The sequence below is a fragment of the Sorex fumeus genome, unplaced genomic scaffold (assembly GCF_029834395.1).
Source record: "Sorex fumeus unplaced genomic scaffold, SorFum_2.1 ptg000024l, whole genome shotgun sequence".
NCBI lineage: Eukaryota > Metazoa > Chordata > Mammalia > Eulipotyphla > Soricidae > Sorex > Sorex fumeus.
The window spans coordinates 51455644-51472603 of NW_026606081.1; the positions used below are offsets into that span (position 1 = coordinate 51455644).

A 16960-nucleotide genomic window follows, 5' to 3' on the forward strand; every position below is an offset into this window, starting at 1 on the left:
CCGCTGAGGAAATCGATGATCAACGGGAGGGCCTTTACTTTACTTACTTACTTTTAATCAAGAAAGAGAAGGGAATAAAAGAACTGCCCAGCTCAGCATCATGGAATGTATTGGATGCTGGATACCACATTCCACAGCTCCCCCCCCAGCCCCCAAGAGCGCTGCTGAGTGCCACTGGGAAGGACCCCAGGCCACAAAACAAAACAAACCCAAGATCTACATTTTGTTCTTTAAAAGAAATGACAAGATCATGCCTTAACCTCCTTATAGCAACAACTTAGAAAATGTGAAATAAATGAAAGATGGCCTAGAAATCGAAGACCTCATCAAAAATGGGACAAGGAGGAGGAAGAACAAGACTGGAAAATAATCACAAGTATGTTTAAAGATTTACTCCTTTATAGGGCCGCAGGGCTACGGCTGAGATCCGTCTGGCTTTTAGAGAAAAAACAGTCTCTGCTAAATTATTCAGACCAAGCAGAAACCAGGCGTCTACGTATACGCTTAAGTCACGACCATCATCTCGGTGCTGACTCTGCAGTTCAGCCCCGGGGAGGTTCTCGTTCTGAGCGAGGCATCTGCGCCCTCAGACGCATCCGAGGCAACCACAGGCTCGATTCCAGGAACGCTGCCTGTTCCAGCACAGGAAGTTTGTCAGCAGAACTCAGCCTCCGACAGATATATGGTACTAAGGAGGCCCTCACCGAATCAGCAACTGTTCCTGAAAGAAGACTAAGGTGTCATCCAAAACTCTGGCTCGGAACGCTCTCGGAAAGTGCTCTGCTGCTTACGGTCTTGGCGTGACGTTTCATTTGACGCCAAACTTGACCCAGGGTGCCACGAGAAAGCTGAAGACAAGGTGGATTGTTGTTTCTGTTTTCCGTTTTCCCTTCAGCTGAGGGCCATCCGTGGCAAGGCCTAAGGGGATGCTAGGGACAGAATCTGGGGCGTCCCCATGCAAGGCACGTGCTCTGATAGGGTCATTCCTCACACACAGAAAGCACGTGAGTGAGATGCACTCAGAAACCACTGGTCCATAGTTCGCCCCTGGCTTTCTGTCTGGCATTTGGAATCGCTGAGTGAGGTAGAGTGATCGGGGCACTCTCCAGGGGAGAGTGCTTGGCCCAGACATTGGGGGACCCTCTGATAAGATCGTCATCTAATTTTGCCTTATTCTGCCGTGCTCAAGAGATTTTGCAAAATTTCAATATTTCGAAAAGTGTCGAAGCGTATTGATTGTCCAGTGTGTGGTCCGTGGGTAGTTCAAAGATAGAGCCAGCCAGGAAGATGACAGGGACGGATGTCTGCTCTGCACGTGGGGACCAGGCGGGCACAGACACCATAGTGTCAACTAAGCCCAGATACCATAAGGCCATAAGGACCCCCAAGCACCAAACCAGGAATGTGTCCTGCGCACCACCAGGAAATCCAAACACAAAAACAAAATAAGGAGGCAGAGCAATAGTATAGTGGGGAGGGAGTTTGCCTTGCATGGAGCCGACCTGGGTTCGATTCCCAGTATCCCATATGGTCCCCCAAGCACCGCCAGGAGTAATTCCTGAGTGCAGAGCCAGGTGTAACCCAGAAAGCAAGAAAACAAAGCAAGCAAACAAACAAACAAAAAGGCAAAATAAAACCAGAGTCAGCCAGAGTGATGTACATGGGGAACATGCACGCCAGGACCAGAGCAACCAAACGAAAGACTGGGACAGGTTTTCTTTTGTTTGGGGACCATAGCCAGAGGTGTTCAGAACTGACTCCTGGCTCTGTGCTCGGGGTCACTCTGCGGTGCTGGAGATTGACCCACCTAGAAGTGACCACAAGGCAGGCGCCCTTCCACTATTCTCTCTCTCTCTCTCTCTCTCTCTCTCTCTGGAGCCATCTCTCCAGTTAAAAATCCCCTGTCGTCTTCTCACCAGTTTAAACAAATCAATGAAATCATACTGAGAACAGAAGAATTCCTTAGATGCATAAAGGTTTCATTTACATTATTAAAAACTTTGGTATAGTGCTAGTTTTAATCTTTCCCATTGGCCTCAATGTAACTAAAATTAAACAACAACAAAAAATTTTGCAAATCTATACATTTTAAGCATATCATTAAAGTAATAAACTAGAGCGAATTTTTTAGTGGATAATTTGGACTTGAATTATAATTGCAGTTGACTGGGCAATCTAAATATCTAGAATAAATTGCATCTTGTTAAAAAAATAGTTGGAGTGATAGCACAGCGGGTAGGACATTTGCCTTGCACATGGCTGACCTGGTTTCGATTCCTCCATCCCTCTCGGAGAGCCTGGCAAGCTACCGAGAGTATCCCGCCCTCATGGCAGAGCCTGGCAAGCTCCCCGTGGCGTATTCAAAATGCCAAAAACAGTAGCAACAAGTCTCACAATGGAGACGTTACTGGTGCCTGCTCGAGCAAATTATGAACAATGGGAGGACAGTGCAGTGTTACAGTGCTAAAACAAAACTAAACTAAACAAAAAACTCTGTATCCAGAGGTGTGGGAACAGTGCACGTTGCTTACGCAAAACTGAGTTGAGATGGGCAGTTTCATTTTTGTCTGTCTCCTTTGAGGCTCGATTCTCTGGCCCTTCCACATTCTAGAGCTTTGCTACTGGGAGTGCACAGCGAATATTGCTCTGCCCCCTTGACACACGTACGAGCAAGGGTGCCCTTCGGTCGTGGAGATTCCCCCTCAGCAGGCCGAATTTATTCCACTAAAAGGACAAGCCGCTGCCGTGGCCATGTGTTGACCCTCCTCAGTGGCCAGACACAGATGTGTAAGCACTGGCTGGGGTGAGAGTCAGGCTCAGCTCGGGACAGCCCAGGAAGCCGACTGGCGGAGCCCTGCCCGGGGAGGGAAACACAGGCTGGCCCAGCCCCCATGTTCTGATGGGTTCTTCCTAGGACCCCCCCCCCACGGCCCTGCCAAGGTTCCTGGCCATTTCTGGGCCCTTTGGGAGCAGATGACCTGTCCTGCCCTTTCCCTGGCCGGGGCCCAGGGTGGAATAGCTGAGCCGCCCTCCCTCCCACCCCCCTGTGCTGGGTTCCTCGGCCCCGGACCCTCCTCCCTGCTGGGCCATGGAGAGGATCCAGGGACCTCTTAAGCCCCACATCTGCGCCCACAGGATGGGGGTGGTGAGCAGCAGGAAGCAGACCAAGGACTGGGGGATCCCCCTGAAGCTCAGAGCCCAGAACCAAGGCCCTCCGCCCCTGCCGCCCCTGGTGAGTGCTATGTCCTGGGGGGCCTGTTCCCAGTCACGTCCTGTGGGGCCTCAGGGTACCCCAGGGGCCCTGCCCACTGCCCCCAGTCACGTCCCAGGGGTCCGGTCCCCAGTGCTCTCCAGGTGGGGTGGGTTCCATGCAGCTGTGTGTTTGGCCCAGACCGTTCTGTTCCGCCAGGCCAGATAATGCCCTTGGCCCAGTGGCTACTCCGTGCACTGGGCAGAGCGAGGGAGCATGCGCTCACGTGGACAGTCTGAGGAGCTGTCCACGCCCTGGCCCGCTGCCCCCCTGATTCTGAGCTCCAGGGCCCAAGGGCAGCCTGGGGGGGAGAAGGCCAGGCACTGGGCCTGAGGGGCGGCACCAGGGGGCCTGGGGGGGTCTCTGTCCTCTGTGGGGAGGCGCCCTGGGGCCTAGGAGGCTCCCAGAACTGATCCCCCACCCCAGCTGCGCCCCCAGCTGCCCGCCCATCCAACTGCCCATTTGCATGGAGCAGATACTCTCGTCCTGCTGCTGGGAGACCCCAGCCCCGCCTGGTGTGCAGCTGCCCCTCGTGGACACGCAGGCTCTCGCTCTAGCTGGGCCTGGGGTCTGGGCCTCCTGGGCCGCAGGGCAAGCGCCTGGTGCAGTCCCTCGTGTCTCCCAGCTCACCCCAGGGAGGGTCGGACTGGGTGATGGGGGAGCAGTGCCCACAGTGACTTCCTGCAGGACGCACACCCCTGGCCGTCTGTCTTTGGGCAGCCGGAGGCCTGGCCACACTTCCCAGCCCTGTCCACGGTGGGGAGAAACTGCCCGCAGGCACCCCAAATGTCCCTCCATGAGGAACTAATCAGTGTGTGTGTGTGTCTGTGTGTGCATGTATGTATATGCGCGTGCATGTGCATGGCATGTGTGCATGCATGTGTGTATGTGTGTGCGTGTGTGCACGTGTGTGCATGTGCATGCATGTGTGTGTCCACTGCAGGTCCTGTTCGACCACCTGGACCCTGCGCCCCCTGACCCGGATCAGGGTAAGGAGGGCCCCTGGGGAAGCCGAGACCCGCTCCCACCACCCATCCCTGCAGTTGGCACGGGTCCCAGGAGCAGCTCTGCCCATGGTACCCTTCCCCTGCTCCCACCAGGAACCAAGCACAGCACCCTCGGAGCCCCTGAGTCTGGGGTGTGTGGCCCGGGGACTCTCACCCCTGAAATGCCTGCACTCCCACTCTCTCCCCATGGCCCAGCCCTGCCCTGGTCTCACTCCCTTGGGTGGGCGCAGGCCAGGGTGGAGTGGGGTGGGGGTGTGCAGCCAGTGGTCTTCCCCCCTGCGGCAGGGGGGTGGGGCTTGAGGTCCTGCCCTGAACCCTCCACACGGTGCCCGGCCTGGGACTCGACTCAGCTCTTTGTCCACACCAGGTGCGGGCACCCCACGTCGTCACGGATGGGGGGGACGGGAGGAGTGAGAGGGTCCCCGCCCCAAGAAGCCCGCGTCTGGTCTGTCAGGCTCAGGAGCAGGCCTGGGGACCCCACCCCCAGTTTCTTCCCCCGGGGACCTGCCCTGGGGGCGAGGCTAGGGTCTCCCAGATGTGAGCAACGGGGCCCCGTGACCCTGCTCCAGCTCTGGGCCCCCAGAGTTGGGCCTTCTGGAAGCCACACCGGGTCCCTGCCCCACCCAGAGGCCACAGCCGCTGCATCCTCCCCTGGAGCAGGGGGGAGGGAGGAGGGGCCCGGAGGAGGCTGGGCCCAGGGCAGAGGTGGAGCACGGGGGGGGGGGGGGGGGGGGGGTGCTGGGCTCCTGGTGACCTGGAATTGACCAGCCTTGAGGCTGCTCTGTGGGCGCAGGGGAGTGGGGTGCGGGTGGCTCTACGGGGCCAGACCCTGCCGCGTGGCACTTCCCCTCCTTGGCCTCCTGACCCCCACGCCTGACCCGGGCCAGGAGAGGCCAGAAGGCTCCAGGCCTGCCCCTTCCCTTCCCTGCCTTCCTCTCCCCTCTCTCCCCCCTCCCCTCCCCTCTCTCCCCCTGCCCTGCCCAGCGCCCTGCCTCTCTCTGTGCCCAGGGGAGTGCTTCGCCGTTGCCCTGTACGATCACTCAGCCCGCACTGCCCAGGACCTGCAGCTGCGGAAGGGGGAGAAGCTGCAGATCCTCAGCCAGTGAGTTCCGGGGCAGAGGTCGCATGGGGTCCCCTTGCCTCACCCCTCCATGGCGGCTACAGCATCTCTTTGCCCTCATCCCCTCACCCCTTTCCGTCCACCTGCCTGCCCGGGAGCCAGTTTCCTTGACTGACTCATGCCTCACCACTGCTGGACTCCTATTCGTCCCTCAGAACCCACCCCCCGGGTCAGGGAGAGAGACAGAGACAGGGAGAGAGAAAGACAGAGACAGAGAGACAGAGAAGCAGACAGAGAGATAGAGCACTGTGGGCTGAGTACGTGACTTTTGTGCACCAGTCCCATGGGTGCTACGATCCCTGGAACTGTAGAGTCCCCTGAGCACCTTGGAAGCGACCCTCTGAGCACAGAGACGGGAGTAGTCCATGAGCACTGCTGGGTGCAGCCCCCCCGACAAAAACAAAGAAACAGCAACAACAAACAACGGCCTGCCCTGGAAGTAGCATCCTGCCTCCTCCAGGCAGCCGCCCTGCCTGTTCCCTGCATGTTTGTGCTGAAACCCTCATGGCACCTCCTCCTCCAGGCAGCTCTATGCCCAGAGTCCCTCGTGTTCTGATAGCAGGACCTTCCCTGGGGTTCTGCCCTGACCCTGTCCCTGCCCAGGGTCCAGCCCACCCCTGGTGCCGCTCTGCGTGGATGCGTCCTACCTCCCCTCACTCCTCAGTTTGACACACAGTCCCATGGTGGGGGGGGGGGCTGTGGGCCCCCTGCACCTCCTCCCCGAGCCGCACCCCTCTGGGCCCGGAATCTGGCCAGCTGGAAGGAGCCCAGGGGGCCTGCACAGAGGGAAATGCCCCCGTGTCCTGGCCCCGCTTGTTCGGGGCAGCAGGCCTGTGCGCCCCAGTTCACTCTCCTGCCCCCAGGGTTGGAGCCTGGCAGCGAGCCCGGTCCCTGGTCACGGGCAGGGAAGGCCTGGTGCCCGGCAATTTCGTGGCCCCACTGGATGCCCTGGAAGTGGAACCGTAGGTGGGGGCCCCGGGCCAGCAGCCCACAGACTGGCGGGCAGGGGGGAGGGTCCGGCTCCCACCCATATCCCCGCCCTGGACCCTGTGTCCCCACCCCCAGACACACACAAATACACACACATCCCATAAACACACACCATACACTCATACACGTGCACACACACACATACACATACCATACACACACCATACACACACACCGTACATACACACCATACACACACATACCATACACCGTACACACACACCATACACACACACACACACACACATACACCACACACCATACACACCATACGCACACCGGTGACACACATACACTGCATATACACCATACACACACACACGCACACATACATACACAAACACACACACACACCACACACACACAGCAGGCCCGTTGGGCCTCGGGGCCCCGTCCTGCACTCACCTTGGGGTGATGCATCCACAGGGAAGGGGGCGTTGAGAGATGGAAAGGTGGGTTGGTGGGTGCTGAGCCCCCAGCCCTCTCACCCTGCTGGCAATTCTTTCACCCAGCGGCACTGGCCACTCTCTGGACAGTGATTCTCCACTGCCCTCTGGTGTCCCTCCCCAGTGTGGGGAACGTCAGTGTCCACACTCCTGTCCCCAGCCCCACAGCCCTTGGGAGGGGGAGGACCTGTCCGTCTGTCCGGGAGGGGCCAGGAAAGGTGCCAGAGTGGGCAGGAGCCTTCGGGGCTCCTGGGGGTGGGGTGGGGGGCACGAGGACCATGACAGCCCTGCTCAGGGGTCCGCCCCCTTTCCAGATGGTTCTTTCCAAGCATTTGCCGCAAGGAGGCTGAGAGGCAGCTGTTAGCGCCCGGCAACAAGGCGGGCGCCTTCCTGGTCCGCCAGAGCCAGACCAGCAGAGGTGAGCGCCCCCTGCTGGGGGGACCTGCGGATGCTGAGATGTTTGCGGGTGCTGCTCCCCCAGACCAGCAGAGGCAAGGGCAGAAAAGGGCCCCTAGCTGGAGCTGTTGGGACTCAGATGACCTTTGGGGTCATTGCAGCCAAGCCCAGGACCTCAGGGGCTTCCCGGGGTACACATTAACTCCATGTGAGGTGATCTGGCTGCAGGGTTGAAAAGATGGATGGATGGATGGATGGATGGTTGGATGGATGGATGGATGGATGGAGGGATGGAAGGAGGGATGAAAGGAGAAATGGATGGAAGGAGAGATAGATGGAAGGAGGGTTGAATGGAAGGAGGAATGGATAGAAGGAGGGATGTTGGGATGGAGGGATGATGGATAGATGGATGGGTAGAGAGATAAATATGTAGGTGGGTAGATGGGTGGATGGATGGGTGGATGGGTGGATGGATGATAGGTGGATGGGTGAGTGTATGGAATGGTGGGTGGGTGGTAGGTGTATGGGAGGGTAGATATGTGGATGGGTGGGTGGGTATGCAGGAGGGTGGGTGGATGTGAGGAGTGTGGATGCTGGGTAGATGAATGATGTGTGGTTGGATCTTCTCGTCCCTCCAACCTCATCGTTTCAAGAGTCTGGCAGAGGGTCCCTGAGGGGCCAGGCGCCCAAGTGTGGGGTGAGTGTTGATGGCCAGGAGGATCTCGGTCTGCTGCAGCGTCCTGTGTCTCTGGCTGTTGGGGGGACTCGGGAGGGCACCAGTGCCAGTGTGGACAGACCCAGGAGTGAGGCTTCCAGATTTCATCCTGCTATGAAGGACAAGGTGCTCACTGGGCACTTCTTTCTGAGCCCCCGGGTATCTCCTGGCCCCACTGGTCCTGTCTGACGGTGCCTGTCGCTGCAGGCGCCTTTGCTCTGTCCGTGAAGGATGTGACCACCCAGGGGGAGGTGATCAAGCACTACAGGATCCACTCCCTGGACGAGGGCGGCTACTGCATCTCTCCGCAGACGCCCCTCCCCACACTCCAGGCTCTGGTGCAGCATTACTCCAGTAAGAGGGCTGGGGGTGGGGGGCACACGCGAGGGGTGCAGGGCATGGGGTGTGGCTGTGGGGTGCAGGGCGCCAAACTCGGGGCACCGAGCTGCAGGGGGTGGCTCCTCCTTACCAGGACCCTGAGGTGCGTGAATCCTCGGGGCTCTGCTGGGGTCAGGGACCCTCCTGGCTGGGCATAAAGATTTGGCAACTGTCCACCTGATGGTTCCAAGGGCTCAGCCCTCTCCCCTGGGTCACGTGTGGCCAGTTGGGGGCTTACACGGGTTTTGGTGAAGCAAGTTGGTGAGAATGAGACCTGCTGTGTGCAAACAAGCTCATGGCACGAATCCGTGTGTGTGTGTGCACACATGTGTGAGTGTGCCTATGTGAATGTGTGCATGTATAAGTGTGTGCATGTGTGCGTGCATGTGTATATGTGAGTGTGAGCACGTATGAGTGTGTGCATGTGTGTGCGTGCATGTGGATGTGTGTAGATGAATGTGTGCATATGAGTGTGTACAGTGTGTACCTGTATGTGTGTGTGCGTGTTTGTATGTATGAGTGTGTATGTATGCGCATATTTGTGTATGTATGAGTGTGCGTGTGCATGTGTGCATGTATGAGTGCATCCCTGTGTGTCCGTGTGCATGTGGGATGGGGACTCTGCAGGAATGCTGTCCCTCGCTGCCCTGGTCACCTGCTGCCTTTCTCCCCGATGCAGAGAAAGGGGAGGGGCTGTGCCGACGGTTGGCCCAGCCCTGCATGAGGCCGGCACCTCAGGACCCCTGGGCCCAGGACGAGTGGGAGGTCCCCCGGCAAGCCATCAGGCTGGTCCGGAAGCTGGGGGCCGGGCAGTTTGGTGAAGTCTGGATGGGTGAGTGTGGGCCCCCCTCCCCGGGTCCCTGGCACTGAGCAGCTCTGGGTGTAGCCCTAAGTCTAAGCAGAGCCACTGGGGCCACAGTGCAGGGGCCGCCTGGCTCCCTGCCCTGCCCTGGGCATCCCCGCAGGGCACCAGGGGACCCCAAGATATCTCATTCCCAGGGTGAAATGTCCTGGGGACAGGGGGTCCTGTGCATCCTGGAGGGTCTCCTCTTTACTCACAGCCCAGGATGTGACTGAAGGTGTCGTGCTGACCCTCTGCTCTGGCTCTGGATGGACATGGGGTGGGGAGCTTCTGCTGCAGCTCCAGGTGCCAGGTGCCAAGGGGGCTGAGGGATAGTGGTGGTCGGTCAGAAGGACCAAGAGCTGCTGCCCAGACTCCAGACGGGGTGCACAGAGGGAGGCAAAGGGTCCCTCCAGCTTCCTCAGGGCCCAGCCCAGTGTGGGGGTCAAGCACACCAGGAGCTGACCTAGAGCCTTCCAAGAGCTTCTTTGGCTCCATCACAGCCCTGCCTCTGCCTGCTCAGGCTACTACAAACAGAGAGTGAAGGTGGCCGTGAAGACTCTGAAGGCTGGGACCATGTCCCCGGAGGCCTTCCTGGAGGAGGCAAACGTGATGAAGATGCTACGGCACGAGCGGCTGGTCCGCCTCTACGCCGTGGTCACCAAGGAGCCCATCTACATCGTCACCGAGTACATGGCCCGAGGTGCGTCACAGGCTGGGCCTCAAGCAGGGCCCCACTGCTGCCCCACTGGGCCCTTGTCATTGAGACCCCCAGGCCTGTTTAAGTCCGGACCAGAGGCCGCCATATCCTGCACATCCAGAACACGAGCGAGCCAGGCCTGGAACCCTGCAGCAGCGGGCGGGGTCCACCCTGGGCTGATGTCCCCTGCTCAGGCACCTACTGTCATGCACTCTTGATCCATGTTCCCAGTGGGGTACCACAGGCCAGAGACCGCCCAACCCAGGTCCCCTGAGGCTCCCTCAGCCCCACCCCACCAGCGCCCATGGGACCCTCACCCCCAGCAGCAGGACCCAGAGAGAGACCCAGAGTGTGACCTTCTCCGCCCGCCTAGTCCTGCCCCTGTGGGCACAGCTCAGCTGCTGTGATGTTCCCCAGGGTCCCTGCTGGATTTCCTGAAGACCGATGAGGGCAGCCGCCTGGCCCTCCCCAGGCTCATCGACATGGCGGCCCAGGTGAGGGGCGGGGGCGGCTGAGGGGGGGGGCCCATGCCCTGCATGCTGTGACTTAGACGCAGTCACCTTGGAAAGGCTGCGGGGACAGCAAGGAAGAAGTCATGGCGGTTTAAACTTAGCACACATGCACATATGTGCATACACACGTATGCACACAAGCACAAGAACATGCATGCACACGCACACATGCACACACATGTAAGCACACATGCACACACATGTAAGCACACATGCACACACGCGCACACATGTACACGCACACACGAATGCACACACAGACACATGAACGTGCACACACACAGACACAGGCACGTACATATACACGTGAATGCACTCACACACACAGACACACTCATGCACGCACACACACACACACACATGAACTGGAATGATGGGTTAGCAGGAGGGGCACTTGCCTTGCATGTGTTGACCAGAGTTTAATCCCTGACACCCCATATGGTCCCCTGAGCCACGACAGGAGTGATCCCTGAGCACTGAGCCAGGAGTCAGCTCTGAGCACCAGGTGTGGCTCCAAACCAAACCCGAACAACAACCCCCACAAACACCCAGGCTGGGGAAGGGGGGTCTCACAGGGACGGTGCTGTGGGGCTGGCGCTGACCCAGTTCCCTCTGGAGCATTGCTGCTGGGTGTGGCCTAACCCCCACCCCACATGTTGGAAACACACAAACATTTGGGACCAGTGGGCACCGCCACACCATGGGACAAGGCACCTTCCGCCTGCCACGTCCCCGCTTGTCCCCATCCCACCCTTGTCTCCTTGCCCCCATGCCCAGGAAGAAAGAAGGGACACAAGTGCGGCCTCCTGCGGCCACCGGGGCCCTGGGCACAGGCCACACCCAGCCGCCGGGAATGGCGGGGACATAGCTGGACCGATAGTTGGGGGGCGGGACCCCCATATAGCCTCCCCGAGCCCATCCCTGACACTCCGCTGGGGCCACTGGGATTGGCCCCGGCTGGTGGCCGCCTCTGCCCCGAGGCCCCCTGCTGCTGTCACAGGCGGGACCATCCCACCTCTTGGGCGGGTCCTTGGAGTGCTGGGCTCCCCACAGAACCTTCTAGAGTTCCTGGCAGCTTCTCTCCCTCCGGCCCATCTGCCACCGCTGGACGCAGCAGGAAGGCTGTGGTCTGTGGTCTGTGGCCGGCAGGACTGAGGCTGCGCCTGCGGGCAGCAGGAGCTTGGGGCCCCTCAGGTTTCCCCGAGGTGCACAGCAGGCTGGACGGCCCCGGGGACCCATGTCCACCTCACGGAGGCCAAGCCTGGTCCCCTGCCCCCGCTGCCTGTCTCTCTGCCCTCTCCTGTCCAACACGGCAGCCTCATCCCGGTGTCCTGGGAGCCAGGGACAGCCCACGCCAAAGCCCCCAAAGTGTTGGTCGGGGTGGGTCCCAGCCTGAGGTCAACGACTTGGAAACTCAGCTGTTGCCTGAGGGGGTGACCCCCTCCGCACGCCCGAGTCACACATGAGCTCATCCGCTCACATGCACACACACATGTGCACATGAGTTCACCCAGGCACATGCACACACACGTGCAAACACAAGCTCAACCACACACATGCACACACAAGTTCACCCACACACATGCACACACATGTGCACACATGAGCTCACCCACCCACGCGCACACACAGATTTGCATACACAAGCACATGCACAGACACACGTGCACACACAAGCACACATGTACACATACAAGCACACATGGATACATACAGGCACACATGTGCACACACATGCTTACACAGGCACACACGTGCACGCACAGGCACTCCTGCCTGGTTTGCTCAAATGGGGTGGTACAAGCCGCTGCCCCCTCCCTGCCCAGCTCCACTGAGCTCCCGGGCTGCAGCCTCACTGTGGCCTCCCGCCAGGTGGCAGAAGGCATGGCCTACATCGAGCGCATGAATTCCATCCACCGCGACCTGCGTGCCGCCAACGTCCTGGTGTCTGAGGCGCTGGCCTGCAAGGTGGCCGACTTCGGCCTGGCCCGGATCATCGACAACGAGTACACAGCCCGGGACGGTGAGTGAGCCCGGGGCCCACCGTTGTCCTGACCCCAAGGCCCTTCTCGCGTCTGCCGCGGGCGTGACTGTCACCCAGCGATATGGGGAACAGGAAGCCCCTCTTCCTGCCCGCCCTGGTTCTGGGAAACCGCGGCTTTAAGTGGAGCAACCGGAAGGAAGCGAGACGCCAGCAGCCCCTCGTTCATGGTCAGGCTCACCAGGACGCAGCCATGATCTGGGGTCACTGCCGAGTGAGCCCCCTGATTCCTAAAATGCAGGCCCTGAATCCTGCAGCAGAGAGCATCCCCCCACTGGAGTCCACTTCCTGTCAAGCCCTCGTTGACCCCAGAATGAGGGTGTCTGTGGAGAAACGCCCTATAAAGCTTGCACCCCACTCCCCACACCGGAGTTAGGGGCCCACGCTGCCAGGACCACCTGGGGGGAAGGTCTTCCCCCCCCCAGCTCCAGAAACCCATGACCTGTCCCCGCAGGGAACTTCGGAGCTGGAGAGACGCAGAGGGCTGGGGGCCCCAATCAGGGAGTTAGCCGTGAGGGGGACCAAGGCACGTCCCACCCCGCCAGCTCACCGGGCAGCAGGACAGGATCTTCCTCTGGCCCTGGACATCGACGGCCATGTCCCGTTTCCAGGCAGGGGCAAGCTATGACCCCATCAGTAACCAGGCAGCGGCCGGGGTGGGGCTCTCTGGGGGCCCATGTGGCAAGCCTCACCCCGCTGTCCCCCAGGAGCCAAGTTTCCCATCAAGTGGACAGCCCCTGAGGCCCTGCAATGGGGCGTGTTCTCTATCAAGGCTGACGTGTGGTCCTTCGGCATCCTCCTGATGGAGATCGTCACCCACGGGCGCGTCCCCTACCCAGGTAGGTGACGCCTCACACAGGGTCCCGCCAGCTCCCTGCTTCGCTGGGGTGTGCCCGGGGCACAGGCCCTTTCGTCGGGGCTGGGCTGTGCAGTGGGCAGAGACCCGCCCTCCCCGCACGACCCCGGGCAGGGAGCAGAGAGCCTGGCTGGGCCGCAGAGAAAGGGAGAGTGCCCACGTTTCCCAGCACTGCCGGGGGCCCTCCTGGGCACAGAGCCAAGGATGTGTGGTTCAAACAACTTCCAAAGAACATAGTGGAGAGTGAGCGTCTGTCCATTGGCCGTGCCCAAGATGTGGCTGGGGTCCCCGTCCTGACCCTGACACTTCTCTGACTCGAGGTCGTCAGGGCAGTGGGGAGGGTCTCCTGGGCCGGACACCTCCCCCACCCCCATCTCAGGGGCTGGACAGGCTCCCCAGATGCAGGAGAAGGCTGCTCTCCACAGCCGACAGCCCTGGCAGCCGGGCAGACCCCACTGGCCTCTCACCCCCAGGTATGAGCAACCCCGAGGTCGTCAGCAGCCTGGAGCGCGGCTATCGCATGCCCCGGCCCGACTCGTGCCCTCCAGAGCTGTACCAGGGGGTCATCGCCCAGTGCTGGCGGAGCCGGCCCCAGGAGCGACCCACCTTTGAGTTCCTGCAATCGGTGCTGGAGGATTTCCACACGGCCACGGAGCAGCAGTACGAGCCACAGCCCTAGGGCAGCCGGCAGGGGGGAAACTGGCCGGCCACATGCCCTGGGCACAAGTGGGAAGGTGGCCCCTACCCACTGCCCTGGGGGCCAGCACTGCCCGCTGCAACCAGGCACACTTGGTGGGGACACTCCCTCCAATATCCCCAGGGCTGGCCCGCAGGTGACCCCACAGTGGCTGTGCCCTCCCCTGGCCAGTGCCCCAGCACTTGGGGACTTTGCTGTAATAAAGTGACCTTACCGGTGTCCTTACTGGACGCTCCGACGGCGATGGTGCTGCTCCCCAGGAAACCGGGCTCTGGCCTGAGGGCCCTGGGTGCCAGGAGGCTGCTGGTGGCGGTCAGCAGGTGGCGCCCTTGCCCCAGCAACCTGCAGCCCCAGAGGTGACCCTGGTCAGCCCTGATTACCCCTCCCACCAGTGGAGAACAGCTCATCAGCGCCCCCATGTGGGCATGGGGCAGGAGGGGGGAGCCAAACCAAGTCTCACACAGTCCCTCCTAAGGGGGTGCCTGTGGGACAGCCCCCGACCGACCGCAGAGGGTGCCCGTCAGAATGTGGGTGACCTTGTACTGGGGGGGCCTCACGTGGCAGAGGGCAGGACCCCACCCACCCCCACACACACTCCAGGGCAGGGTGCAGGGTGCAGGCATAGGCAGGCAGGGGTGCTGACCGCCCCCCCACACACACACACCAGGCAAGTGGACTCCAGGGCGTCCCAGGTCTCCTGGTCACACGCCCTGGGTGACCCACCCTCTCATCACTCCTGCTCTCGCGAGTGTACGCGAGTGTCTCCCTCGACTGCCTGCAGTGAGGAAATAAGGCTCGGTGGGTGAGGTCCTGCCCAAGCCCCAAAGTTGGGGTGCAAAGAGGCTGGTGCCCAGGCTGCAGGGGAGGAGGGTCCCTCCCTACACCTGCAACCCCGCAGGCTTTTGGGGGACCTGGGGTGCACCCACAGGCGCTGGCCTTGCACAACACTGGCCCCTGGCATCCCCCGAGCCCTCCAGGCGTGTTCCCTGAGCACAGAGCCAGGAGTCAGCCCTGAGCACCGTGGAGTGGCCCAAAACTAGCCTCAGCTCACGGCACCCCCAGAAGCTGCAGGGGCGCGAGCAGGGGGCCGACTGCAGAGCCGGTCAGTGCTGCAGGGACTGTCCATACCCAGGAGAAGGGGTGCACGACTTCTCTGCTCTAGCCCAGGGCCCACAGCCTGGAGATTCGGGCCCCGCCCACTCCCAACCTGGGCCATGGGACGCTGAACAGACGGACAGAAGGATGGATGGATGGACAGAGCTGCCTCTGTGGGGAGAGGGAGATGGACAGGCCGGAAACTGAAGTTCCCTGCAGCACCCCCTTCTGGCCTTGACGTGCACCCACTCAACTCGGGGCTCTGAGTCAGACATGGAGGGGACACACAGCAGAATGGCCCCTGGAGAGGGGGACAGAGAGGGACCCTCCCTCCCTCCCTCTCTCCCTCTCTTCCTCCCTCCCTCCCTCCCTCCCTCTCTTCCTTCCTTCCTTCCTTCCTTCCTTCCTCCCTCCCTCCCTCCCTCCCTCCTTCTCTCCCTCCCCCTCTCCCTCCTTCCCTCCCTCCCTCCATCTCTGTCCCCAAGTGCCACCTTGGTCCGGACTTCATGTGCCCTCACCGGCACACTGACCACCCCGGGAGGGGGCAGCTCACTGGGGCAGCTGGGTGAGGGGTGAGGGTGCAAGTGACCTTCCTCTTCTCGTGGCAGTACAAGCAGGGACATCCAGTACCCCCAGCCCTGGGTGGGACCATGAGGAAACAAAGTCCCGAGATCAGCAGTGACATGCAGGTGGCGGGGCTGGCCCTGGGCATGTGTGGGGGTGAGGGGTCCCTTCTCCAGCCGTGGGTGAGTGACCGTCTCTGGCCCTGCTTCGGCCCTGCGCACGGAGAGCTTGTTTCCTTTTCCTGGGGCGCTGGAGGGGGAGGATCCCTCTTCCCATCCACGGGATGGGGAGAGGCCACCCTGAGTCACATCTCATGGGCACGTGCCTGCCTCTGGGCCTCGGTTTCCCCTCACAGATGTCCCCAACCTCTCACGGGTGAGTTGAGAGTGACAGGAAGCTCCGATGTGCCCCGCTCTTAACAGAAGGGCAGGGCCGATGGCCTTCGTCTGCTCGTCCCTCCCTGCGACCCCGCAGGAACCGGCCACCCCAGGCCTGCAGGGGAACCTGGGACTCTGGGGTCTTTCTCCATCAGCTCCTGGAAGTGCGAGGGCATTTCGGGGACAGCCGAGCTCCGGATGTTCTCAGAACTGTGGTCAGTGTCCCAAGACAAGGTCCCAGAGGGCAGAACAGCCTGGCCAGCAGCCATCACGCAGAGACGAGGCTCTCGGAGTCCTCCAGCTTGGGTCCTCTCAGGGGGCTGCCAGGCCTGGACCAGCTCGGCCTCTGGGACAGCCCCAGCCTTGCTCTTGGGTGCCCGCCTGCCCATGCCTATACCCAAGGCCCACGCCTGCCCAGAGCTGAGCCCGGGGTCTCAGCGGGGATACGGCAGTTCAGGGAACCCCCATGGCAGGGCAGCAGGACGGGGGCCAGGCTGGGCATCAGAGTGGGGCTTTCGGGGCGTCCTGTGGGTCAGTGTGGGCCTGGCGGGTGTCAGGCTGGACACGGGAACTGCCTCTGTCTCAGCCAAGAACGCAGAGCTCTGGCAGTGGTGCTCCCCACACAGAATTGGGGTGCTCATGCAGGGTTTGGAGACGGTAGTGGGGTCCCAGGGAGCTGTGGGCGTGGGTGGAAGCTGTGGGCATGGGTGAGGATGCAGGGGTGAGACCTGCAGATGGGGGTGAGGGTACAGGGTGGGGGCTGTAGGGGTGGGTGAGGGTACAGGATGGGGGCTGCAGGTGGTGGTGAGGGTGCGGGGGTGGGGGCTGCGGGCAGGAATGAGGGTGCAGGGGTGAGGGCTGTGAGCAGGAGTGAGGGTGCGGGGGTGGGGGCTGCGGGCAGGACTGAGGGTTCAGGGGTGCAGAGAGCTATGGGCGGGGCCTGGAGCAGCTCTGACTGACCCTGCGTGCGTGCAG

The 16960-nt window shown here is 61.1% G+C and overlaps 1 protein-coding gene across 1 annotated transcript; it reads left to right on the forward strand.

Moving 5' to 3' along the window:
- The first annotated feature begins 3136 nt into the window (after positions 1-3136).
- BLK (BLK proto-oncogene, Src family tyrosine kinase) lies at positions 3137-13931 on the forward strand. The gene is made up of 12 exons (XM_056114179.1): positions 3137-3232; positions 4194-4239; positions 5266-5359; positions 6241-6339; positions 7128-7231; positions 8132-8278; positions 8982-9134; positions 9667-9846; positions 10261-10337; positions 12228-12378; positions 13104-13235; positions 13726-13931. Exons 1-12 carry the CDS (start codon positions 3137-3139, stop codon positions 13929-13931), a joined length of 1485 nt encoding a protein of 494 aa, XP_055970154.1.
- Positions 13932-16960: the final 3029 nt, after the last annotated feature.

Coding starts and splice junctions, on each gene's coding strand:
- BLK (XM_056114179.1), top strand. CDS start 3,137: ATGGGGGTGGTGAGCAGCAGGAAGCAGACCAAGGACTGGGGGATCCCC. Junction 6,340..7,127: donor GATGCCCTGGAAGTGGAACC/GTAGGTGGGGGC, acceptor CCCCCTTTCCAG/ATGGTTCTTTCCAAGCATTT. Junction 10,338..12,227: donor TCATCGACATGGCGGCCCAG/GTGAGGGGCGGG, acceptor GCCTCCCGCCAG/GTGGCAGAAGGCATGGCCTA.